This window comes from Penicillium expansum (genome assembly GCF_000769745.1).
Source record: "Penicillium expansum strain MD-8 chromosome Unknown contig127, whole genome shotgun sequence".
Classification (NCBI taxonomy): domain Eukaryota; kingdom Fungi; phylum Ascomycota; class Eurotiomycetes; order Eurotiales; family Aspergillaceae; genus Penicillium; species Penicillium expansum.
In genome coordinates this window covers 123,129-148,680 of record NW_015971384.1, presented here as the reverse complement: position 1 = coordinate 148,680, position 25,552 = coordinate 123,129, and the positions used below count along the sequence as shown (strand labels likewise).

Genomic DNA, 25,552 nt, shown 5'->3' with positions numbered 1-25,552 from the left:
AAGGACAACGACATAAGACTTTAATAACCCCATATAATTAGCCTAAGCTTGGAAGATAATATTAAGGAAATTAAATATAGGAACATAACGACGTGCTTTTCTCGGATTCTCTTTGTAATTGTTCTTTTTTTGGGGGTCTTTTTGGGAGTTTTTTTAGATGTTTACGAATGCAATAAACGTATAGACCGTACAAAGGACATTCCTACGTATAATTAGGGATGTAAAAGCGCCCAGGAATCCCATCTACGAGGCCAAGGGCTATATCTAACTCCTAACTCCACCCTTCTACCAACTCGCACAGTGTCTCCTCCCCACCCACATTTCCGGGAAAGACAACAAAGGGCACACTGCGATGGCGACTAGTATCCTCGTCGCACCTCCAAAGAGGCACACCAGGCGCCGCCTGGCCAACGATAGTAGCACGCTTTATATTCAAGCCCTTAGTCGCAGCATCCGAAGATGTGATCCCGCCCTAAGCAGAAAGTCAGCACCAACACACCCACATATCCACAGACAAAACCAAGAGACATAAAAACATTGTATCATACCTTGGCAATGATAAACCGCGGCTGCACCTCAATCTGCCGCAGGACACCAACCAGGGCCTCAGCAACCACAGATCCAATCTTCAGTGACGACAATTCATCGCCACCAGTCACAAGCCCCCGACTCGTCATGACGAGCGTATCCATCCCAGCCCTCAGATGCGATTCCGTCTCCTGCACGACGCGCAGCACAACCTGAGTCGCACTCTCCGGTGATGCAATAAGTTCCTCGACCTTCATTTCAATAATTGCCAACTGACCCGATGCGCCGCGCCGATCTGTCAACACCTTTAGCTGTGCTGTAGTCTTAGGAACATAAGACCCGGCAATGATAAGCCCGCCTGTCTGGCGCGGTGAGGGCAGGTGAAGCTCAGCAGCGGAGATGGGTGCTTTGGAACGGATACCCAGTCTAGTTGAGACGAAGGCCGCACCTGTGCGGTACAGGAAGTGTTTGCCCTTAGATTCAGCTGAGTGTGTTAGCAATTGTATCTACGTATTCAAACAACGAGTAGAGCCTCTGGCATACCAAGCAGCAACCCCTCCACAAAAACGTGCATGTCAGACTCCGCGGCCGCGTTGACAATCACTACCCCACCAACCGGTGCAGCAAGCAGTTTCTCGCAGACAGTCTGCGGCCCGCCGGTGCGAATCTCCTCGATTGTCACAGAGCATAATTGGTCTGTGTTAAACCGACCGGGCGCCTTTTCGAGTACATAATCCCGCAGATTGGAACTTTTATATCCGAACGTTGCGTCCTTGGCGAATTGTGTCGCGCCCGCTGGGACGAGGCTGTCACCTTCGGTGACATAGTGCACATCGTCAATGGTAAGCCTCCCACCCTGAAAGAAGAACGGGGCGAGGACAAGTGCGTTTGCAGGGCCAAAGACCGACTGCGCGACGTCCGTTTCGAGGGGGAAATGGCCGCGTAAGGTGCTATCGCCGCGGAGGATGATGTCGACTTTTTGGTTGGCTGTTTTCGCCACTTGGGCGATGTTTGCGCAGATCTTGTGGATGAGTGTTTCTGCTTCTTTTGGTGGGAGGGCGCGCGAGTTTGTGAGGATGAAGAAGCCTGGCTTTGTGGATTGGAATTCCGCTGTGAGTGTTGGGATGTCCCAGACTGTTAGAACGGAGATGTCGTGGCAGGTCTGTGTGCCAGTTGGGTCGTCGTCTAGTACTACTAGCCGGTTGATTGGGGCTGTGGTGAGGATTTGGGTAATTTGCTCTTGCGCGTCGGTGGAATACTCTGCGGGGAGGTTGGCGAGGGTACTCTCGCGAGGGAGGACAGGGTATTCTTGCTGCGACATAGTGAGGGATTGGGGGGTTTTCCTATTCTTGTGCTATTTGTTAATTGAGTTAGAGTTCTAAGGCTGTATTTAAAGCAGACGGAGTACAAGAGATCAACAAGCGGGGGAGATGCGGGGAGCTCTCGGAGACAAGGCCGAAAATGCATAGATTCGATGCAACTATGGACTAGATAGAATCAGACATGTTTTCCTCACAGGAACAAGAAACACCATAAACGCCATTGGAGACAGATGCAAGAATGAAGGGCGTTTGAATGCTTGCAAGCGTAGAAAGCCATGCAACGGTCATTATGCATGTAGCCGATTTCAGAGTCCAGTATCCCCTCCCATATATCCTTCCCATCCCATGCATCAAAGAAGGTAAACAAAGATGACAGGTCGTAGACTGCGTGATTGTTCGTAGAGGGGGTTTAGCCCACCACACTGCGGAAACTCAATGCTTCGAGGAAGCCGCCAAGGTCATCCTTCTGCACCTCGACAACGCAATGCTCGAAGCTGTCGATGCGCACACGGGCATTCGTCTCCTGGACTACCTCCTGGAAGGCAATACCAAATCGGTTGCGGAGAAGATGCTTCTTTCCACGCGGATCTTCTTCGTCCTCGGACTCCGATTCCGATGAGGACTCAGACTCTTCCGAATCTTCGTCTTCGGCGCCAGTCTCCTCTTCGCGTTCAGCACGCTCTGCTGCTCGCTTGGACCGACGCTCTGATCGCTCTTTCTGTTTCTTCTCCTTGAGTTCTTTCTTCTTCTTGCGCTCCTCTTGGCGCTTGGACATGGCAGCGAAGTCAACAACACCACCACCGCCACCAGTGCCGACGACTACATAGAGATCGCGGTCTTCATCAAGGCCAGCAAGGACAAGAGGAGTTCCTGCCGCTCTCTTACGACCGATCTTGACTGAGTCGCCTCGCTCTTTCTCTTGGACTCGAATGGCCTCGGCAATCCACAAGGCCAATTTCGTCAAGGCCCCGGGGTTTGTGAAGAGTTTGACATCGGGTCCATCCTTGACCACGGCAATACGGAATGCTCGAAGGTGACGGATTTGATGCTTAGAGAGCAAGGAGGTACCAGTGCGAAGGATAGCCCGGTGCAGATGCTGTGCCAGAGGCAGAGACTCCAGGAGAATCGTGGGTGATTCGGACGTTAATGAAAGGGCGTCGTATGCACTCCAGAATCGAGGTAGCAGACTAGCCAAGTCGGATTCGCTGGTGATTCCACTGTTCTCTGTATCATCGCGTGCTCGTGGCAGACGTTTGGCATCCCAAGAAGCCAAGGTCTCATGTGGCCCAACTTCCAGCATTGCGCCAACAATAACACCTACGTCTGTGGCAGAGAGACATGCCTTCCAGCCCCAGCAACGCACAAATCCCCAGCCCTCACGGGCACTCGCACTCCCAGATCCTTCTGATGGCACGAGTCCATCTAGGCCATACATAGGGGCGTACTTGAGCAACCGTGACCGTAGTACACGCTTCAACTCCATGTCCATGTGAGTATAGTATTGGTGACATTGGGTCAGACTAATTCCCATCTTGGCCAGAAGCTTGTGTAGTCGTTTGCGGCCATTCTCAGTCCAGACATGCAGCCTCGGTGCAAGATAGGGACTGTGAAGCATACTCTCGTATAGTGACCAGTGCCGGACAAGAAGGAATCGCGGTTCAGGAGAAAGACGAATCGAAGTATCGGTGGGTGATCTAGCGGTTGTTGGAATGACACCGTTGATTTCTCCCCGAATGTCACGGTTTGATTCTAGAGGATCAGGCGGGTTCAAACGATGTACTTCATCGCGAAGTATTTGACGGATATGTTCACCACGTTGTCCACCCCAGCCTGCTGAGCCTCCTGATTCTGATGTATTTGAAATACCCACTCCAGTCATTGTTCGACCACTGAGTTCCAGACTGGAGACACCGACAATAGCAAGCCATAACAGGTCGTTATCATCTCGTCCAAGCTCAGATGCCAGAGAGTAGATGAGTGATGAAATTGGTTCGGAGTATGAGGTTCCAGACGAATAGTATGATTGTAGAACGGAGTCGTGTCTTCGCTTGAGATTAATTAAACGTTTCTTTAATGACCGCGCTGAGGGTTGCTTTGCTTCGGCTGGGGATGGCGAGTCAGTTGTCGGTGTCACAGATCGCGACGAGTTCGAAGAATTGATTCCGGTCTTTTTGCGACGAGTCGGCGTCGAGGCAATAGAGGAGCCCTATATAACGCGTTAGTCCATTGTGAGGTCATAGGAATGTGAAAACCTACTGAATTGCTTCTTCTCCGCTGGTGGGGCGGCTCATCGCCTTCTGAATCCTCATCGTCTTCGCGACCTGACCAAGATTTGCGTTTTTTCGACCCTGTTTGCGTTTCGTCTTCAGATCCGTCGTCGCTCGCATCTTCATCTTCGTCGTCTACCTCTGGCATTTCCAGTAAGGCGTAGTATGCCTCTCGTTCGTTGCGTAGCTCTTCCTCAATGTCTCCGTCGTCATACACGATGATTCCACCATTCTTCGACGTGTAAGCTGAAGTGATGCAGCCTTTGTCAACCCCGCGTCCTCGCCGTCGCGCATTGGCATCGATTTCAGCCATGGGCTGGCCCATCCCTGCTAGTCCACCAAAGACGTTTCCCAGGTTCCAGGGCCGTCGCGCGTCGAATACCCAGATCTCCACGCCTCCCATATCTTCGGTCTCGTCCTCGGGATTGCTTAACGCCAATATCTCACCCAAATCAACCAGACCACCTACACCGAGACAGATGACAACTCCTCCGCTGCCGCCATTGGTGGTCTGCATTGGGCGAACCAACTCCTCCCCCGCACGCGACAGGTCGCCATATCCTGCAACTGGTTGGATTTTATGAGGGATATAGTCGCGTTTTAACAAAGCTGTGAGAATTCGACAGGCACATAGCGCGTCTGGCTCTAATGCCACGAGAATCAAAACGGGTGGAGAAAGTGGGTGGTGAGATCGGAGGAGTTGTAGGTAGAGGTGTGAGATGAGCTGCCGAGGGAGATACATGGCCAGCTTTGGATTGTCATATGCTCATGCGACAGCTCATGAAGAAACAGAACTCGTAAGAATAAACACAGAAATGTGAGGTGGTTATTTGGTGTGAAGCCCTTGCAGCAAAGAGTCTCTCATAGCGCCGGGGAAGTGGACAAGCGCGACGCGTCGGAGGCACGTGCCGGGATTCCATACCTCTTCATCACCTCGACGATATTTGCTCCCCTTCATTTATTATGGAATATCTTACTATATGAATGTCTTACTCCTTAACTCCTTGAATTAATTCTGGGTATAGATCTTCTAAAATATGGGTTGGTTCGTCTTTTTGCCCAATACAAATTGGGTGCTTTACGCGAAATCTCTCATCTATACGCTAAATTGAGTCTTACCACGCGCAATTTCTTTGTTCGAATTCATGTTTTCTACCGACCACGCAGTCTCTTGCAAATTAAGTCAAGTTCTTTCACAGTATCAGCTGACAAAGGCCCTTTAACTATATCCTTGATATGCTGAGCGAGCTCAAGTTCCGGGCTGGCTTCTAGAATCACACCATCGCCTTTCTTCAACTTCGAATGGTAGTAGATCCACCGGAGACAGGTTTCAAATTCCGAGATTCGGAGCTTCTCAATGGGTTTTCTGAAGTCCGTAATACCAGCCTGCATTTTGGGTCGTTGTACGTGCTAGTATGCTGCTAGTATACCAAATGCCCCCTGCATCACTGCTGGTCCTTCGGGTAGTCACGAAGCGAGAGAAAATGCTATGACCTTTGGATGTGAGAGATTACCGTTGATATCTCATGGGAAGAAAGCAGCTAGCTATCTATAAGTCAGAGATGACTACCTCTGTGAGTACCTAGGTATGTAGCAAAGAATGAAGTTGCGTAGTATCTATCAGCACAAATTCTTTGTTTGTGTTTCTCCATTGGCATGATGTTCAAGTTAGTATCTGAAAACTTTGATACTGATATGGAGCGCTACAATCGGATTCAAACAGCATCACTACCCAAAGCGGACATATACAGAAGAGATCTCCCTACTCTGATTACATCTTTAGCAATATGATTACTTTTAAGACATATAATAAAAGCATAGTTGTTTCTCTCGAAGTGTCTGATCAGATGATATCTTTCAAATTCAATAATCACAGTAGTAACGCCTTTCGCCATGAACATGCTATATTCTCCAAAACTATCCCAGTGAGGACATTATGGTCTTGCATCCACGATTCCGGAAAAAAGCTCAGAATTGCAGCCAATGCAAAGAAGACTGGATCCATTGGAACATAATATTAAACAGACGAGCGGCCCAAAATTGATCCAGCAACCCAGATAGCGGTGCATGCACCAACGACAGAAATGCCAACTAGCTGCTTGCCCCAGCTGCTTTCTTCCGCCATTTTGGTCGGCCCGACAGTGTTCTTCAGCTTCAGATGCAAAGATGACGAATGCAGGTCTTCAGTGACATTTCCAGAGGAACCACCTAGTATGGCTGAATATTCCTCATCACGCCTTTGCCACTTCTCGACAAGTCGCGCAATCTCAGCCAAATCTTCCTTCAGAGACCCAGGCTCAGTCGCGTTGGCATTTTCAACTTCCACGTTCTGAACATTGCCGAAGAAGTCAACCACAGTCCGCAGGCGACCTTCTTGCTCACCTCCAGGGAACAAATCCCACCGGACACCCGGTTGAGAGTGGATCTTCGACTCATCATAGGAATCGAACAGGTCTCCGAGATTGAGTTTAGAAGTGACGCTTGTCACTTGTGTCTCGAGGAAGTCAAGAACATAGTATGTCCAGCGATCAATGACAGCGACACCAACATCATTGTCCGCATGGTGGGAATAGGAAGATTGGTCGATCTCGCTAGAGCCTGTCGCCACGATGTTAGGCGAGTAGAAATGGGTGTACATTGTATTGGCCTGGCAAGTGTCGATCATGAACAGCAGCTCATGGTAGCGCTTTTTCTCCCACATCTGTCCAAACGCGTCCGCAAGATCCCACGCGCCGATCTCTTCGGCGTCTTGGAACTTTAGAAATTGGTCGCCTCCATGTCCGGTCATGTATACTAGTACATTGCTGCCAGCATCGGATCCCAGGCGCTTGCTGCGCGGTACATCTTCGTCGAGGCGGTCGGTCAAGAGTCGGATGAAGTTCTCCACAGTCACTTCGTACCCCCTGTAGTCCACTTCGATGTTGTCGCCGTATAGATCGACGGCGCGGTCTGCGTTACTGTAAACGGTGCCGGGGAAAGCATTTCGGGGATTGCAAGCCATGTCATCGGGGAGCATGAGGATGATCTGTGAATCGGGAATGCCGAGCCGTTTGACGGTTCGGTATAGTGAGAGGACATTGGCGAGGTGGCGGTAGTTGAACCAGAAGCGAGAGGTGGATACAAGTACCGCCCAGTTAGAGGTGTGTTCAGCGGCAACTGCGCTGGCAAGGAGCAGCAGGACGAACGCCTGTAGAAAGTGGAAGAGCAAAGCCATTGCGATGAGCGATCAGGTCATAGTAGGGAGAACACTACTTGTATCACCAGCGGGTAAATGTGAAGTCGGCAGCGACAAAGTATAAACCAAATCAAAGGCCAGAGTTATCTATCACAAGAGCGATATCAAGGCCATAGCAGCACAAATAGCCGGAAGTAGACAAACTGCTTCAAGGAGCTGCCCAGGTGAGATAGGAGATTACAAATGTCGGGGAACCTTTGGTGCCACCTCCCTAAGGCATCCGCTGACGCACGGGCTAAGGATAGCGTCACCGCCTTCATCGGAGTCGGCATATTGGTCCCGCAGATCAGATCATGTAGTAGAGACTCGATTCCGCCTTTTTCTTTTCACATCCATTCCTCAGATTCTGTCCAGCGTTTAGTTTGGACATCATATCTCACCATGGCAGGCAAGAAAGCAGCAGGCGAGAACAGCAAGAAGGCTGCCGGAAACGCTCGTGTATGTTTTTTTTAAACCCCGCCCCCGCTATTATTGCCACATCCCTCAAACATAAGATCGCTTGGATAAAAGCTGACAGTGCTGTACAGAAAGCGGATGCCGCAGCATCAAAAAAGGCAGCTGAGGACCAAAAGAAGGCTTTAGATGAGGAGAAGCAATGGTCGAAGGGATCCAAGAGCAATGCTAAGAAGTATGTGAACTCAATCTCTTAGAGAACATGTCCTGAGTACCGAACTAATCACATTTGATCTACAGGGAAGACTCCGAATCCAAGAAAGCCGAGGCCGCCCGCAAGAAGGCCGAGCGCGATGCCCTACTCGCCGAGGAAGAAGCCTCTCAACCAGCCAAAGCCAAAGGCGCAAACGCCAAGACCGCACAAAAGAAGACTCGCGGCCTCGATCTTTCACAGTTGGATGATGCCCCTGCTGGCAGCAAGAAGGAATCTGCCCTCAGTGCTACTGGTATCGATAACGCCCTAGATGCCCTGTCTTTGGCCTCGAAGGACACATCCAAGATTGACCGACACCCGGAGCGCCGATTCAAGGCCGCATATGCCGCATTTGAGGAGAGACGCTTGCCAGAGATTGAGCAGGAAAACCCCGGTCTGCGCCGGAACCAGCGCATGGATCTCTGCCGGAAGGAATTCGAGAAGAGCGAGGAGAACCCCTTCAACCAGGTGCACGCGGCTGTCAATGCCACCAAGGAAGAGGTTGCTGCGCTTCGGGATAGCGAGCGCAAGAAGGTCGAGGGCAGACTGGGCGGCAAATAGATTGGTCTGTCGCTGGATCACAAGCATTCAGGCGCATGGATTATTGGGAAGTTGTGCGCAATGTGTCGGTATTGTCACACTGACCGTGGATCCTAAGTCTCCATGCTCTCAAATACCCAACATGGATGGTGTTCTCAAGATTGTGGGCGTCTTGTCTTGATTCGGAGTCATTTTTTGCACGGTTCGGGAATACCAGCCGTTTTCGAGTCATTGAGTCGCTGCAGAGTTCAAACAAAAGGCTTAAGCATTAAGCCCGGGAAATAGAAACCGTGACGCATTTGTTCTTATATCGCACCATGCATTGTGTTTCCCGGCATATAAACTTACGAAATAAAATGATCAATATTCCTTTCAAATTAGGCAGTCTATTCTGACAGGAGACTGCATGGAAACCCTTATCTCAAACAAATATATCCAGGAAACTTTTACTTAGCTTAACACCGTTGCGCCATGGAAAATGAGGTTAAGCCTCTGGGCCCTGCCAGAGCCATAAATAATTGGTTGATGTTCACATATTCTATGACATCGTAGCTCGCACATCCCACACATATAGATTTTCATCCCAGCCAACACTAGCACACCAGCCCTCACTTCCAAATAGACACCAATCGACACCTGTCACAAACTCGGTATGTCTACCCATGCGCCCTAGTTCCGCCCCAACCACTGGACCAGCGCGCATCATATCCATATCCCCGCCTGGGCCCGCATCTGATCTGTCACTCCACACTCGGCAAGTCATATCGTAGCTAGCACTCAAAAGAACATTAGAAAGATGCGGTGACCAAGCCACTTTCCGCACAGCATATTCATGTCCGAGCATCGTGGTTAGCGGCCCTTGTTGCGGGGCCCGGATATCGAATGTCCGGATAGCACGGTCAACACCTGCTGTAGCCAGAACAGTGGGACGGTATTTGTTCCAATCGTGGGTGAGGGCCTCAGCTGGCGGGGCAGGGCCGCCAGGATGGCCGGGGATTGCAGGCGCGGGGGGGCCGGCGTGGATGGGGATCTGGGTGACGAGATGGTTGGAGGCAGAGGCAGGGGTGCGGAGATCGAAAACGCGCACGTATGAGTCTGATGTCACGCACGAGATGATGTCTGGGCTGTGCGGACAGAATGATGCGGAGTAGGTGCAGCTGTGGGTTGGGAGGGTGAGGAGGGACTGCGGGCGATGTGGCGACCAGATGCGGACTGTGCCATCCCAACTACTCGAGCAGAAGCGGTCTTTTGCGACTGGGTTCCAGCTTACGCTGAATACTTCCCGCGCATGTTCTTTCCAATTTGAGATCGGGAAGTCGTTCGCTGTGCAGTCGAATAGCTTGATGCTGCCGTCGCCTGATGCGGCGAGGACTTGGTTCTCGTGGAGTTCGGACCATGCGAGATCATATAGTGAGTCTTGTGTTGTAAACCTAGAGGATGTGATAGCGCCAAACGGTTAGAGTTCAGTTCTTGTTTCCAGCTGGGTTGCGCACTCCGACGCGGGGTCTGGAATATCCCACCTACCATTTTAGAGGTTGGATTCCATTCGCAGTCAGCTCCAAGATATGCAAGCGGCCATTTCCAACTAGGCCAAAATTTGAAGAGCTTGCAACCGCTAGGCGATTGTCAAAGAATGGGGAGTATTTGACAGCGCAACCGTTATATCCTTGTGTGCGGTAATGAAGCATGATGAGCAACTGACTGGCGCCGGTCGCTCGAGGGAAAGGTAGAAAGAGAAGGGGAGAAAAATGGCGATCTTCAAGCAAGCTAGGGTATCAAAACGACAAATGTCAATGGTCACAAAGATGTCAAGTTTGGATTCGGCGTATGATCTCGGGATTGCGGGGATCAACTGGGCCGAGGTCCTTCCTTGGCTTTCAGGCACGACCTTTTTCTATACTTTCACATTCACTTCACGTTCACTTTTTGTTGATTTGTTACCTACCAAGTATATCTGTAATTCAATATTGAGATCTCGTCCATTTATTTGGTTACCCATGGTTGTATCTTCTTAGTGTCATTATCTCAAGCTTTTCTTATGTTTTCGGTGGTCAAGTCACCAGCATGCCCATAAGCGCATATTTTGTTCATACTAACATAGTATGTCCTAAGGATCTATTTCTCGCGCTGCTTAGATTTAATTCAAATATGATAAAGCTGCTCGCATAGGTAGAGCAATTATTGTGGTCAATTATATTGCGATGTTCATGATCGCTGACGTCAACGGGCTACATCTGCAGCTGCATCCAGCCCTAATTATAACAGTAATAAGGAGCCATTCTAGACGCTCAAGTTTTCATTCATTAGCATATGTTACAAGAATATTCGGCTGCCTATGTGGCCTTGTGATGTCTTTTTTAAAAGATATTTTGCTGCCCTTCTCAATCTCAGTTAGATGGCAGAAGAAGGCTAAGAAAGGTCTAATTTGTGAAATGGACCTTTTTATGTATAACTAGGGAATATTTGAGCTAGTCATGTTAAATAAGTATAAGTTGAGCCACCATGGGATATTTGCCTCAGCCTCTCCAAAGTATGGGAATGACGCCATAAAATTGGCCTCTTCGGCAGTCTGCTTCTCAGTCTGCTCGATTCAATTCTGATTGAACATACACTCTCCTTAACATACAGATTAACCGCTATGATAAGTTCAAAACAATACCATACCCAAATCACACCCACCCTGGGAGACGACAGCCCAATTCCAGTACCCAAGCAATATACATCCCCGGCCAGTCTATTCCTCAAAGAAGAAGTCTTCCGACTCGGAACAGTTCCAGGTCTGAGATCCCTACCTCCAAGCCCAGAGCGCGATTTTCTCACCCTATCATGGGGACCTATCGTCTACCGCACCTCGTACGCTCCTGAAACCAAACGTCTCCTCCCCGTATTCCTGCGTCACCTCAACAATTCCGTGCACCGGTCGTTGCGCCGGACGTTACCAGGCTCCGATGAAGAAATTCAAATTCTTACAAACACATATTCTTCTAAGATCTTCAACTCGCTTGATATATACGCCAATATGGACGAGGAAACGGTCAGACAAGTCTTTCATGATTTCAAGGTGTCGCTCAGGATACCTGAAATAGAGCTCCCGAGCAGACTGCGCATATGCTTGATGCTAGATGACGAATCGTTATCGCACTTCAAAGGTATTTTAGATCTTTCCTCCATGGCTGAGAGTGATGCAAATGTGGGTGGATGCTGGGTGAAGGTTGTTGAGGAGAATTTTCCGGATTCGAGGATTGGTGATCACCCGCTTGCGCACTTTGATATGGAATATGCATCTTATTCTGTTAGAGAGCATCGTGAGAGTTATTGTGGGTGGACTATGGTGGCACTCGATGCATTAGTAGAGGTCTTTGATGGTCTTCGGCAAATGAAATGCTTGGTTGACTACCATCAGGAGGGAAAGGTCTACTTGGGAGAGGGGAAATGGAGCCTTTGATATATATTGGAGGACTTAATCTGTCCTTGTGATTAACCTTTGTCAGAAGAGGTCCACGGAGATGTCAAGATCCATGGAGAAGTTGACACACTAATTATCAATGATCTTCTGGGATTTTCTTCGAGGGGTCCTTTGGAATAGCATAGGATGTTTATTTTTCTCTTCGCACATGTACATACTATAACTACTTGTACAGAGAGAATTACAACACCTCAATCTACAAGAAACTCTCAAATCCCACACAGTAGCTGTGTTGTAAAACATGATTGAAGAAAGCAGTTTTGGTGAGACTATCTGGAGGGCGAACGCACAGTGGGAACCTTATTGTTGTGCAGCGGGTAACAGATAACTAAAGATTTTGAGCACATGTGCAGATAGAAAGGGTTGTCACACAACTAACGATATAACTAACGACAGCGATGACGAACAGTCGATGGATGGATTGATGACGGTCAATGAAAGCCCTGATTGGCTATTGAAAGCCCCAAAGCGATCCTGTGACTTTTCATGATTCTTCATCTTCGGCGAAACATGCGCTTTAACCTTAAATTTTGCGCCGATTACGATATTCCGGATAAAATACCCTATATTCAACCATACTAGTATCCGACATAAGACCTCTGGACTTTTATTTACCATCCAAAACACAAATTATTATGTTATCTTCGAGAAGCTCGAACAAAACTTGATCTTTCGCTACTTATCGGTACAAAACACCCGTCTGGTCACACGAGGCTTTACTTTTTACCTTTCGGGCTGGCTCGACAGATGTTGACAACCTATTGGGTGTGAAGATAATGAACGCATAATGAGAGTGCGAGTGACAAAGTCTTTAAGTCTGCGAGCAAGGCTCTAAACTGTTATAGTTGGTGGTTGAGGACAGCGTTGAATATTGTAAAGAATACTACTTGCCAGGTTAGCTAGCTCCTGTAGAGAGGTGGATATGAGAGTGGCATACATCGGCCAAATGTACGCCAGGCAATACTATAGCTACGGTCAGTGTTAGGATTGGCGGCTATATTTGAGGCTTGAGTTTTGTATAGAGTATTCCTTAACGGTTCTGAAGGTGAAGATGTAATACCTAGTCTCATTCCATGGCCTGCATCTATGAGTTCGTAATCTGATTGGTTACTTTGACAGCAATCATGTGCCGATAAGTAATAAGCACCTTATCGGTTGCTTACCAATTACTTTAAGTATCCCGAGGTCCGGAGGCCCATTCCTCACTTTTCAGAGCCTCAAAATAATAAGACTTGAAATATGGATGTTTTCATATCCAGGAAACGTCCACGGCTCTCAAATTCGAGCGAGGAGGCCAGAGACAAGTCATCAGATCCCTGCGAAGACACAACTGACACTAAGCTAGCAATACTGCTATCTCTTTTCCCGACGATCAAACAGGATGAGCTATTGGATATACTCATATCCTGCGAAGGGTCTGTGGAGAATGTAATTGGACTCCTCTCTGCTAGAGATACCGCAGGAGGCACACCCGTCGGCAAAAAGCGAGCTGCTATTACCTCGACATTCGGCATGCAGACATCTCTCTCATCACACGTGTTTACAACAGCTGAAGATGGGACCATGAAACCTTTGCATGAGATTGCAAGCAAGAAAAAACTTCCACCTCTACAAAAGGGCAAAACGTTACATCTATACTCGCCTGAGGATATTGCTACCTACACGCCTTGTACTATCATCCACAACTTCTTACCCGCCAAAGAAGCAAACGAACTTCTGCTTGAATTACTTGATGAATCGAAACACTTTTCTCGGTACGACTTCCAACTCTTCAACCGCACCGTCCATAGTCCCCACACATACTCTGTGTACGTCTCTACACCCGAAGAGCACCGGCAACATACCTCCGAATACGCTTACGGTGGCACATATCGGTCAAGTGTGCGCCAGGTGACACCACAGCTGCGGTCAGTGTCACGCCAGGTACAGAAAACTGTCAACGACGAGATCAACAAACGAATTCGAGACGTCTATCCAGACGGGAAGAAGTTACAGTACCAATCACCGAAAGAGTGGCGGCCCAACGCGGCATTTGTCAACTGCTATGACGGGCCGACCGAAAGCGTGGGATATCACTCCGACAAACTCACCTACCTCGGACCCCACCCGGTGATAGGAAGCTTGAGTTTGGGGGTGGCACGTGAATTCCGAGTCCGTCGGATAGTACCTCGCGATGACGACGATACTGCGGAAGAAGATCATGATTCCAATAAGACTAGTCCAATTCCACATTCCCCACGGGACCAGACTGCAGCGACTGCACGCGCTGACGCCCAGGGCCAGATCTCAATCCATCTTCCCCACAATTCTCTCCTCATTATGCACGCAGAGATGCAAGAGGCGTGGAAACACTCTATTGCCCCAGCTCAAACTATTTCTCCACATCCGATCTCTGGGAACAGACGTATTAATGTTACATATCGCTGGTATCGTGATACTCTACACCCACGCTACACTCCACGTTGCAAGTGTGGTGAACACACGATCCTCCGGTGTGCACAACGTAAGAATGGGACGAGAGGGAGGTACATGTGGATGTGTTACGCTAGTTATACGCCAGGGAAGGAAGGGTGTTCTTTCTTCCAGTGGGCCGAGTTTGATGATGATGGGGATCCGGTGTGGGAAAAGAAAACCATCGGGGACGATGCCCCTACTTTGACGAATTTCTCGGCATCTCAATAAATTATGGGACTCATGTATGGTAGAGACATGGAATTATGCCGCTTTTTGACCTCGGATACAAAACATACAAAACATACAAACATACACCAAGTACAGAGTACCTAACTGTGAAGCTAAATTCTCCACAAAATAAGGTTTGGAGACAGTGACAGACGGAAAGTGGATTGGCCCATTTTGCATTCTGGGGTGCCTTGACAGCCCGATTTGGACCAATTACATGCCAGACACTGCTAGCCTTTCACCGACCCATGTCTCTAATGTATGTTGACGGATCTAGACACCTCCAATCAATGTGTGCAGAAATATGAAGGATTGCACTGGTCTACCCCTCAATATGAAGATATGTATGCGGAATCCCCCTCCGCCTGCTCCGCTGTTTTAAGAGTGCGGTGTAAAAAGGCTGGCGACATCAAATATCTGGAATTTGCCATTTTTGTGCGATTGTGGTTTGGAATTTACACTATGGCTTCTAGAATCAGGGATACCTATGACTATATTATCTGCGGGTAAGGTAACCTATCCAAAGAGGCTTATGATCTTGCTAACCGCGGGGTAGAGGAGGAACCTCTGGCTGTGTGGTTGCCGGTCGACTAGCTGAAAACCCAGAAGTCAGCGTCTTGCTGCTGGAGGCTGGGCAGCATAATAAGGACCTGGAGAATGTTCATATGACTGGCGGGTGAGTCACCAAGCCCTAGTTGATGCATCCATTGTTACTAACAAATCAGGTGGTCAAACAACTTCGATGCTGAGACCGACTGGAACTTCGTCACTCCTCCAATGGCGGGTGTTGACAACCGCCAAGTGAAGCTGAGTCGTGGTCGATTCCTTGGAGGATCGAGCGGTTGCAATGGCACACTGTGCATTCGTGGCAACAAGCAGGACTATGATGACTGGGGGCTAGATGGATGGAGTGGAGAGGAATTTTTCAAGTACATGAGAAAGGTCGGTGACATTGTTCCACGCCGGTATTGACAACGATACCCAAGTAGGTACTGACAACATGAGTAGTCCGAGACCTTCCACCCAAAGGCATGGTTCCAGGCGGATAGAGAGAGCCACGGACACTCCGGTCCTCTTCACACTGAGCCGCATGATCTAGCGCCAATCTCTAAGCTCCTGATGGACTCTTATGTCTCGCAAGGCATGCCCCTGCATCACGACATGTTTAGTACTGGCGATATTGCGCAGGGATGTGGCCATGTCCCTCGCACAGTGTATCAGGGCCTACGGACAACAGGTGCCGATTTCGTTACCAACAAGAACCACCGTGGGAACATCACCATCAAGACTGATACCACTGTCGACAAAATCATATTCAGCAGGCAGGCAAACGAGACTCGCGCTTCCGGCGTAGTCACTCAAGCTTCAGATGGCTCTCGCATCTACTACGCTCGAAAGGAGATCATCATCTCGGCAGGCGCCTACTGCAGTCCTGCAATTCTCCTTCGATCTGGCATCGGCCCCAAGGCAGAGGTAGAACAGCACAATATCCCTTCTTTGGTCAACCTACCAGGCGTGGGCAAGAACCTCATGGACCACCTCGTCAGTACCCCCTACACAACCATTAATACCAATGTGAACTATCCTAACACTCCGCCCTCTAGATCGTTTTCATGTTCTACGAAACCGAAAAACAAGGCCTAACAAACGACCACCACGTTTACCACGGTGATAACTTCGACCGAACCTACGCACAGTGGAAAGAGAAGAAAACCGGCTTCCTATCCACCTTCCCCTTCGGTAGTTTCGCCTTCGCGCGCCTCGACGATAGACTGAAAGACGAGCCACTCTGGAAAAACGCACCCCGCAACCTAGGCCGTGACCCCATGGGTCTCACACCGCAGCAGCCAAACATTGAGTTCTTTACCACAGAGTGCTACGGTGGTCCGAAGCAATACGACCAATTTCCAATCAATAACCAGCACGCGTTTTCCATGATTGCAGAGCTGTTTGCGCCGAAGTCTCGTGGCTCTGTGGTTCTCGAATCGGCGGATCCCTCGGTGAACCCGATTGTTGATTGTAATTATCTGGCTGATCCGCTTGATCTGTTGGTTCTCAGTGAGGCATGTCGGTTTGGAAATGAGGTTGTTATGCAGGGTGCTGGGACGAAGGATATTGTTAAGGGGTCCTGGCCGCCGAACTTGAATCACCATACTTATAAATCGAGGGAGGAGTGGGTTCCGTATGTGAAGCAACATGCGACTACTTGTGAGTTGGAGTTTTGGAAATGCGTTGGGCCTTGTGGTTTACTAACGTTTTTTGTTGATAGGCTATCATGCAGCGGGCACTTGTGCCATGGGGAAGAAGGATAATCCCATGGCTGTTCTCAATGAGAAACTGCAGGTCAGGGGTGTTTCGGGGTTGCGAGTTGCTGATTGCAGTGTCATGCCTACTTTGCATGGAGGGCATACCCAGATGCCGGCTTATGGCATCGGGGAGAAATGTGCGGATTTAATCAAAGAGACATGGCGGATGGCGGGCAATGTCTATCCTCGTATCTGATAGTTTATGTCGTCAAATTTTGTCAGCATCTGGAAACAATTGTGGTGTTTTTGTGGCTGTTTATGTGCACCCAGGTGTATCGCGCTCAGGGTTCTTTGGCCTGAATAGTGCCTGATCAAATTGAAACATCAATCTACATAAAACAAGAATAGTCGGCTGCGCTTGCGACCTTGTGATGTCTTTGTAGCTAGTCTTTTAGGCTAGTCTTCAAAGTTGGTCTTTTCAGATGTATGTGAAGGTAGTAAAAAGCACTTTTCTATGAATAACTAGAGACAAGAATAGTGGGCCATTTGTACGACCTCGTAACGTCTGTTTAGGAGTCTTTTTAGGTGTCCTTTTGGTAGATATTGTCCGCCCTCTTTAGTTCCACATATAGACGGCAAAAGAAGGTAAAGAAAGGTTTCGTTAATTATTGAAGTGGAACTTTCTTTGTATAACCACCAGGGATACATACTACATCTCTAGCTTTGGGGCGGTGGGGCTTTTCACACACATATAGAATGTATACATATCCATTTTTTATCGGTTCATAACGCATAGTTATTCCGCGCTGAATTGTTTACAATAAATTGTATAGAACCCGGCATGGCTCAGGCATACAGGGTCAAAATCTGGCCAAAATAACCCTAGACGCCATACACCCGGGTAGTATGTGCTTTATGTCTGCGCTATACCAGTAGCAGTACTGAATTAAGACACAAAGAAGAATTTCAACTCGTTGGCCAAATAGAGTTGTATCCGATTAAAACTTATACTTCAAGAGTAAGAGAGAGCATTCCTATACAGGTACAAATATAAAGGATAACTCAAGTTTGCCAATGAGCAAATCAATCACAAGGTCCATAAGAATAGTCCGATGACTCCAAAAAAGCAAATTGAAATAGTTGATCTCAACTGAGTTCGCTTGCAGATCCCAAGCTGATACTGATAGCATCATCGTCCAGTTCATACGACATTAGCCCCGAACTCTTGCGATGATCGTCAGAAGCACGAGGTAGCGCACCCGGGGTGCGTGAGATGGTGCAATGAGTTTCCAAACAAATAGTATGCGGTTTCGGCAGCAAAGAGTGCTGGTGCTCAAGGCGAGCGCTTAGAACATGCTGCGCAGCCGGTTCAGAAGAATATGCTTTTAGAACACTGTTGATCTGCCTGATCAAGTCTTCGAGCATGGGATGTTCAGTCAATTGAGTTTCCTGGTAAAACTCGATCGGCACACCGATCCTCACTTTCAAGATCCATGTCTCCCCTGGTCGCAACCGCGCCAGATGGCAGTCTTCCATTGCCGACTCAAACTGACATCCGTGGCCCTGCTCAACAAACAGTTTCAGGTCCGATAGGGCCCCAGGGCTGAGACCAGTACGAAGTTGCCGAACAACTTTGGAGACCTTTCGCATGAAATGAACTTGGCAGGACCGTGGATCGTCTGCATCGGCATCATAGAAAATGTGCCAGCCAAGTGGGTGGTTTGCTGCGTCAAGAGGAAAGCAAAGCTGCGGGGAGACTGTATGGATACCAATAGCCGTGTCCACGCCAGATATAAACAGATTTTCTGGGGGGTATGCAGAAATGAATACCAGATGACAAAACGCTGCTCTGGGAGAGGGGTGAAAGAGTCGCGATGCCTGTCGAATAGAAATACCTGCATCCGAGCACCTTCTCGTTTTCTTCTTCAACTGGCGGAGAGAAAATTCATTTAGAGCAGTTCTCAACGTCTCGAATGGGTGGAACCCCAACGGAAGCAATAGCTCGAACCCGTTTTTAGAACTTCCATCAACACATGCTACGGCTATTCTGTCACTGTTGATGAGCAAATTCGAAGTTAGCACAGAAGATGCCAGGACCATTGGCGTCAAAAGGCTAACAGAAGACTGCTGCCTATTTGAGGTCAGCAAAATAATTTTTCCTCGACAAGCAAGTCAACGGGCCAACTCACACGCTGTCAAAAAGAATAATGATGTCAAGGGGTGCAAGGCTCGAGCTCTCGGGCAGGGAAATGGGCTCAACATCCGCAGATACATTTACAGACACCCATACAGACATCGAATCTGTGCTCATGCACGGCCAGCCTGTGTAGGATCTCACGGTGGCAAACGCGACAGGAATTTCCAACGGACAAAGTAATCCGGATGACCCTGGGCGCAGCAAGTTCGATAAAGACCTGGCACTACCCACTCTGGATTTATTTTTTGAAATGGAATCTGGTGGCAGTTCCATCGCGCCAGAAGCCGATGCTGACTTCGACGAGAGGCATGGCTCTATAGAGCCGTAAGACCCTGAGCTCCAGCGAACAAGAAGTTGTGGTGCCAATTGATACCCACTCTGGGTCATGAGTCCTCTTCGAGGATCAACGCGGCGTCGAGATGTCTGCATCAAACAGTCAGCAGGAGAAAAAACTATCGTTATTTTGGAAGGAATTACCTGGTCGATAAACGGGTCTTCGTTCACATCAAGGCCAGTCTTGCGAATACCTCGGGAAGCTGCAGCATGGTCCTGGCGAATTTTCACCACATCGATGTTGTAAAGGCTATCACTGAGAGACGGGGTTCTGGTTGAGGCCGCAGGATCACTCGAATCGTATTCCACGCTCGCAGAAAGGGACGAACGGCGAAAAGGGATCTGTGGATATGACAAGCTCGAAGCAGAGCTAGATGTCGAGTTTGTTCTACGTATGTGTGTGATGCATGGGGTACGACGTTTGAGAACAGTGATCGGCGTAGCTAGTGTGTCCACCATGGTGTCCTAGGATCTAAATATGCTCTCTGTTGGTGACAGGACGCTCGAACTCGATCCGAATATCTGAAGCCTCTGTCGCACGAGCTGAAGTCGAGTGGGGCGTGACGGGGCAAGCTTCTGAGTCCGATGGGATCTTCTTGCGTCTCTGCTGTTTCCAAAGACTGAAGCACGACAAACACGACAGGCACGATTCTTTGAGGGAATGAATGCTCCAGTAATTAGAACACGTAAGAGCGATGACAACAACGAAGATGAGCACAACAATAGGAACAAGGATCAATGCAATAATTAAAGCTGAGCTTTTGATATCATATGATAGCTTATAGGTCATTTTGCTCAAACATATTGATGTGAGGAGGAGAAATTGGGAAACAAACAACATTGAAGCTATATGCTCCTGCCGCTTGACAGAGGACCGACGACTAAGACGGCAACGGCGATGTCATTTCCATGGCTCTTGGACGAAGGATCCAAGGAAATCTCCAAGGTTTAAGTCGAACATTCAAAAAAAGGTCAAGTAGCATTTTGGGTATCATAATAGCACTTATATCCCGTTTCCTGCCATCGCAGCCATCTTCTCCTTCACTGAGTTCATGGTTGTATCATCCAGCCGCGAAAACCGAATCTAAGAGATGGTAAGTATATTTCGACGGTAGACATCATGGGCCATACCATTTCATCCACACCCCCACGAGCAGCACCTCCAAACAGCATCGGCTCAGAATGAGAATTTTCAATCTCATCTTTCACTCGCCTAGCCCAAATTCCATCCCAGTGCCAATCCCCCGGAAGCCGAGCCTGCGGGCTTCCTCGTTTCAGTTGTCCTCGAGGACCTCCTCGACGATGTGCCTGCCATGCATGCCATGCTCCAGGGTTCCCTGCGACCTCAACCGGCAGCGAGTCCAAAACCAATTCGTCATCAAACGTTGACCGAATGTAATCCAATATCTCCGACACTGGGACGACATCCCTTCGTTCCGCAAACTGATCCATGGCAGGTACCTGTGCCAAACGTGGCACTTCTACATCGCCATCCTCACTAGCCGCCGATGCCACGGGGGGGTTTGACGCGTTTGATTCATCACCATCGCCTATAACCGAGCCGGCAGAGCTTGCGTGTCCCGTCGTTGCAGCACTTGCACTAATACCGCTTACATTCCGCGATGTATTCCCAGATGCTAGTCCGCTCCGCTTTGCCCTACCAAACCAGTGAGGGAATCCATGGCGCAGACTGAATCCTCCAGGCGGTAATCGCTCGTCATCTGTTGCGCTGACAGGATTGTCACTTGCCGAGCCAGTGCTAAAGGTATACGTAGTGAGAGGTACAATCAATGGGTGGAATAAGTCGGTCGCGAAGGTGACTAGAGGAGGCAGGTCGGGGTAGGTATCTGGGAAGCGGAGGTGAAATCGGAGGACGGCTGAAGCATAGGGGCCTGAAAACGGGAGTTAGCCGACGCGTGGCGGAGGGAGTAATCGATTTGAATTCACCGGAGCGAACAAAAATCACTCCATTCCAGAGTGTTGGGTCCCCGGGCGCGAGGCTCACGTAAACCCCTGGCGATGCTGCATGTCTCAAGCTCGCGCTGTGGAGGAGTTAGGACACTGATTAGTCTGCGCGGTGTAAAGAGGCTCACAATTCCAGGTGGAGCTGCTGCTTCCGAAGTGAAGGTATGCAGGGCAACTTGGAGGTCGACATGTCTACTTTAGCAGAGGAGGAAGTTGGGAAGATCCCGGGGTTGACGCCCGGCTTATCGCTTATCGCCGATCTACATCCGAACTCAAACATCCACTGAGCAGCTTGGGAGTCCCCATTTTATACATGAGTCAAAGGCTTGACCGTTCTTATTAAATTCAGTTTCAATGACTAGCCAATAAATTATGGACCCGTGGACACTGTTCTACGTACTTTCTTTTGGGGCTAGTCATCTTATGTAAGCTTCAATAGATAACTAACTAGTTAGCTAACTAACTAACTAGCAAACTACTAGGGCTAAAACCATCTCACACAACATACACCTGTCCACTTCTTCCAGTCATTCCAAACCATTCGAAACAATTAAATATGAAAACCATCGGAATTTGCATCCCAACCATTGAAGGTGGAGTCATTGCCCACCAAGAAATTGGAAGAGAAGCAGCGCGGCGGGGCATTGCCTATCCTCAAATCGTCACCCATACCCCTCTCTACGGAAACCTGGAACAAGCACTCAAGTCCGGTGACAACAAGTCCCTGGCAGCATTTCTAGCTGACTCGATCAACCGCACCGCCAAAGCTGGCGCGGAGTTTGCCATCATCAGTGCCAACACTCCACACGTCGCTTTCGATGACATTGTGGCCCTGTCAAACATCCCTGTTCTTAGTATCCTCGAAGTCGCCGCAGATTACTGCAAAAAACGAGGATACAAGAGCGTTGGTATTCTAGGCACAACCTGGACTGTCAAAAACGGTCTCTATAATGAACCGCTACAAAAGAGGGACATGGCTGCAGTCTATGCATCTGACACTGACCAGGCAATCGTCATGGATGCAATTATAAACGAGTTGATCAATGGAATCTTACTGGAAAACACGACAAGCGAGTTGGTGCGCATCGCTAAGGAGCTTGCTACACGATGTGATGGTATCATCCTTGGTTGTACTGAGTTGCCGCTTGTTCTTACGGAACAAAACTGTGGTATCGAAGTTGTCGATACAACACGGCTTCTCTCTCATGCGGCTCTCGACTTTGCGACCAAAGATTGATCAATGCAGTCTTTTCCCTCAAGGATCTATCGATTTAGTACTCCAAAGTCTGTGAATATAAATCTCTTGTTAGGACAAAATCTAATCTAAACCATGTCTATGATATAACTACATGCTCATCGGCGGGAAACGAAGTCTATCCAAATCCGCTTGTTTCCCCAAGATACCCAAATGTACCATCCCCTCACCAACTCCCTCGTATATCCCTCCAGCTACACCTTCCATCCACCAAACAGCGAAATTGGTGAGAGCAACGCCAACCCGCCCTTCGTTGAACTTGCAAACAGCAGCTCCAATATTAACACTGCCTTTCCCTAACCCATCAGCTGCCTCCAGTGTAGTAGTCACGATGCGCTCAGTAATGTGATGTGTCCGCTCATACTCATACAATTGGCACAATAGCACCTTCGCGTATGGTATGATGAAACGCAATAGAATGAAGAGATGCACAATTGTCGAGGCCAGAATTTTATGCAGATAGGATCTTGGCTGAGGCCTTATTTTATGATTCGCGGCATCCATATACTCGGGCGGCGGAGGGTATGTTGTTAACCCAACTTTGACCGGCTCTGGGATATTGCGCTGAAGCATGGAAGTTTCCTCGGGGGTCAGATCGGGAGGCAAAGCATCGAGAAGGTAGACCAGGGCGTTAACATAAAGAGATCTAGCCAGACGGCCATCAGGCTGTGGCTGCTGGGCTTCATATCCCGCATTGCGGAGAAGATTGAACGCTTCACAAAGTCAGTGAAAGTCGTACAATGAATACTGCATTATAAGAATTTGGGGAGCACTGACCGGGTACGACTCGATTCCACCGCAGGCCAGACGCAGTCTCGTATTTTGTTGTGGATCCCATGTCGTCTCGGGGGGTATCTGATCCCACGGAGCCAGACTCAAACGAATCCAAGTCATCGCTGGCCGTGGAAGGTCTTTGAAGCTCGGGTACTACCGACGCAGAGAAGTGGCTGTGGCATAGCATATGAGGTTCGGATGAAGATGTCAGTCCACGGCGCTGATCCCCGCTTAACTCGGTCGTCTTGGACACGGCCCGGGAGGAATATAGGCGGGGTAGTCGACGCCGAATGGATGCCGGGATGGGGAAAATAGCGAGTCCCGAGTACTCCATTTGCACTGCGGTGATGTGAGTTGAAGTTGACAGCTAATTATTTCCGAAATATATGTGAACTTGTAGGGATTTGGGGGGGAAAATTGGATTAGATGGCGAATGACAGAAAATAACTAAACTAGTTCAACAAAAATCTCCGGTTTCACATGTCAACACTACCAACGTTCCGATATACTGACTGATAAGAAATCCGATAAGAAAATCCCCGATCTACAGCCGATCTATTCCGTGATGCCGATGACTTGGTCAACTTGAGATTTATAAAGCTTTAAGGCACGTTTTGTTATCATATCAACTCCTCTGATAGCTCAGCTGGAAGAGCGCAAGACTGTAATTGTCCTGTTCTTTAGAGAACTTGTCATCTTGAGGTCCCTGGTTCGATCCCGGGTCAGAGGATTTTTTTGCATTTCGTTTATATGGAGAACTAAAAGGCGTCTTACTCTTACGCTAGGGAGTTTCAGCCGGATTCATTGTTTTGCGAATAGTAGATTATAGCCATGGTCAGATCCCAAAGCCCTCACTCATATCGGCAACACCCACAGTAGGAGTTATTCCTCCATCACTGCAAGAATAGTCGGCCGGTCTTGTGATGTCTTTTTAGATATCCTGTTAGGTGTATGTGAAGGCGGTAAAAAAAGCATACTTTGTAGGCGACTTTTCTATGTATATATAACAAGAACAGTCGGCCGCGTTTGCGGCCTTGTGATATCTTTTTAGTTGTCTTTTTAAACGTCTTTGTTTTATATATATTTTGCTGCTCATCTCAGTTATATCGATAAACGGTAGAAAAAGGCGGAGAGAGGCTTAATTTGTGAAATGGACTTTGCTATGTGTAACTTTAGACCTGTGACTTGACCGATCTGGACGTGATAGTCGCAAAATGGCGCTGAATAATGTCGTAATTGGTGGACTAGATGACGTTCAGACTGGATTGCCAGAGGACACTCCGGTAGGTTTAGGAAGGAAGAAGATTGCCAGGGTAGGGAAATACGTACAATTAGTTGCATCGCGGTTCGGACGACATGTTCTGGGTAGTATAGAGCCGAGGCCCTTTAAGATGATGGATCTAAATCCTGTATATGAACATTGAAAAGACCATTATCTAAACACAACAAACGCCGGGCGCTTGTCACCTGCGATGTACATCGTAATAGATACTCCAAACGGTAAGTAAATTCACAGGCATTTGGTGTGGGCTCTGGTATTTCAGGACAGCAGCCCAAAAGAGTACGTAGTAAGTGGATAGTTAGCTCCGTGGGGTCTTCTCTCTTCACACAATCCACTTTTTTTTCTTAGTCTTCCTAGTCTCTAGTATCATCAGAATAATTGCTCACCAAGATATCAAGTGTGATATGTAACTAGCCGATGCCCTAAAAACAACTATTCGAGGCTATCCAATAGAAATGGAGGAAGGGCTACTCCACTCCTGGCATTCCACTCCACACATCCCGATAGTATTTTTTCGGCCCGGTTTCTTCAACAAGTATCCGATATGGTGTAGTGGCTAACATCGCCGTCTCTCACACGGCAGCCGGGGGTTCGATTCCCCCTATCGGAGTCTCGCATTGTTTTTTTGCATACACAATATCTTTTTCTTTCGTTGCAGCCTCATCATCTTTACAGCTAGGCAAAATCTCGTCAAAGTAGCGATTTTCTGAGGCGTAGTGAAATGCAAACTTTTCACTGCAGGAAAAATAAGAGTAACCAACATGTACCATCAAATCGCAATTGGGTAGAGCAAGAGGCAAAAGAGAGTGTAACC

At 48.5% G+C, this 25,552-nt stretch overlaps 10 protein-coding genes across 10 annotated transcripts; 5 read left to right on the top strand and 5 right to left on the bottom strand.

The window, feature by feature from the left end:
* Positions 1 to 271: 271 nt before the first annotated feature.
* On the bottom strand, positions 272 to 4,859 carry PEX2_039400 (cell division control 45 family protein; the record flags this gene model as incomplete). The annotated part of the gene is made up of 5 exons (XM_016741215.1): positions 272 to 472; positions 549 to 1,012; positions 1,072 to 1,882; positions 2,269 to 4,056; positions 4,107 to 4,859. 5 exons carry the CDS (start codon positions 4,857 to 4,859, stop codon positions 272 to 274), a joined length of 4,017 nt encoding a protein of 1,338 aa, XP_016596709.1.
* Positions 4,860 to 6,134: 1,275 nt separating this feature from the next.
* On the bottom strand, positions 6,135 to 7,331 carry PEX2_039390 (GPI-anchored transamidase; the record flags this gene model as incomplete). The annotated part of the gene is made up of 1 exon (XM_016741214.1): positions 6,135 to 7,331. The coding sequence occupies one exon, from the start codon at positions 7,329 to 7,331 to the stop codon at positions 6,135 to 6,137; it is 1,197 nt and encodes a 398-aa protein (XP_016596708.1).
* Positions 7,332 to 7,733: 402 nt separating this feature from the next.
* PEX2_039380 (DUF1014 domain protein) lies at positions 7,734 to 8,559 on the top strand (the record flags this gene model as incomplete). The annotated part of the gene is made up of 3 exons (XM_016741213.1): positions 7,734 to 7,790; positions 7,880 to 7,980; positions 8,046 to 8,559. The coding sequence occupies 3 exons, from the start codon at positions 7,734 to 7,736 to the stop codon at positions 8,557 to 8,559; spliced, it is 672 nt and encodes a 223-aa protein (XP_016596707.1).
* A 517-nt stretch (positions 8,560 to 9,076) lies between these two features.
* Positions 9,077 to 10,226, bottom strand: pex7 (putative peroxisome biosynthesis protein (Peroxine-7); the record flags this gene model as incomplete). The annotated part of the gene is made up of 2 exons (XM_016741212.1): positions 9,077 to 9,968; positions 10,063 to 10,226. 2 exons carry the CDS (start codon positions 10,224 to 10,226, stop codon positions 9,077 to 9,079), a joined length of 1,056 nt encoding a protein of 351 aa, XP_016596706.1.
* Positions 10,227 to 11,176: 950 nt separating this feature from the next.
* PEX2_039360 (uncharacterized protein) lies at positions 11,177 to 11,983 on the top strand (the record flags this gene model as incomplete). Its single annotated transcript, XM_016741211.1, has 1 exon — positions 11,177 to 11,983. The coding sequence occupies one exon, from the start codon at positions 11,177 to 11,179 to the stop codon at positions 11,981 to 11,983; it is 807 nt and encodes a 268-aa protein (XP_016596705.1).
* A 1,260-nt stretch (positions 11,984 to 13,243) lies between these two features.
* PEX2_039350 (putative CUE domain protein) lies at positions 13,244 to 14,686 on the top strand (the record flags this gene model as incomplete). Its single annotated transcript, XM_016741210.1, has 1 exon — positions 13,244 to 14,686. One exon carries the CDS (start codon positions 13,244 to 13,246, stop codon positions 14,684 to 14,686), a length of 1,443 nt encoding a protein of 480 aa, XP_016596704.1.
* Positions 14,687 to 15,148: 462 nt separating this feature from the next.
* On the top strand, positions 15,149 to 17,188 carry PEX2_039340 (GMC family oxidoreductase; the record flags this gene model as incomplete). The annotated part of the gene is made up of 6 exons (XM_016741209.1): positions 15,149 to 15,192; positions 15,243 to 15,362; positions 15,412 to 15,628; positions 15,695 to 16,228; positions 16,291 to 16,894; positions 16,956 to 17,188. 6 exons carry the CDS (start codon positions 15,149 to 15,151, stop codon positions 17,186 to 17,188), a joined length of 1,752 nt encoding a protein of 583 aa, XP_016596703.1.
* Positions 17,189 to 18,078: 890 nt separating this feature from the next.
* PEX2_039330 (putative ubiquitin-conjugating enzyme) lies at positions 18,079 to 21,617 on the bottom strand (the record flags this gene model as incomplete). The annotated part of the gene is made up of 6 exons (XM_016741208.1): positions 18,079 to 19,063; positions 19,122 to 19,552; positions 19,607 to 19,804; positions 20,594 to 21,354; positions 21,410 to 21,504; positions 21,556 to 21,617. The coding sequence occupies 6 exons, from the start codon at positions 21,615 to 21,617 to the stop codon at positions 18,079 to 18,081; spliced, it is 2,532 nt and encodes an 843-aa protein (XP_016596702.1).
* Positions 21,618 to 21,983: 366 nt separating this feature from the next.
* Positions 21,984 to 22,664, top strand: PEX2_039320 (aspartate/glutamate racemase family protein; the record flags this gene model as incomplete). Its single annotated transcript, XM_016741207.1, has 1 exon — positions 21,984 to 22,664. The coding sequence occupies one exon, from the start codon at positions 21,984 to 21,986 to the stop codon at positions 22,662 to 22,664; it is 681 nt and encodes a 226-aa protein (XP_016596701.1).
* A 108-nt stretch (positions 22,665 to 22,772) lies between these two features.
* PEX2_039310 (uncharacterized protein) lies at positions 22,773 to 23,790 on the bottom strand (the record flags this gene model as incomplete). The annotated part of the gene is made up of 2 exons (XM_016741206.1): positions 22,773 to 23,395; positions 23,460 to 23,790. The coding sequence occupies 2 exons, from the start codon at positions 23,788 to 23,790 to the stop codon at positions 22,773 to 22,775; spliced, it is 954 nt and encodes a 317-aa protein (XP_016596700.1).
* Between the last annotated feature and the right edge of the window lie 1,762 nt (positions 23,791 to 25,552).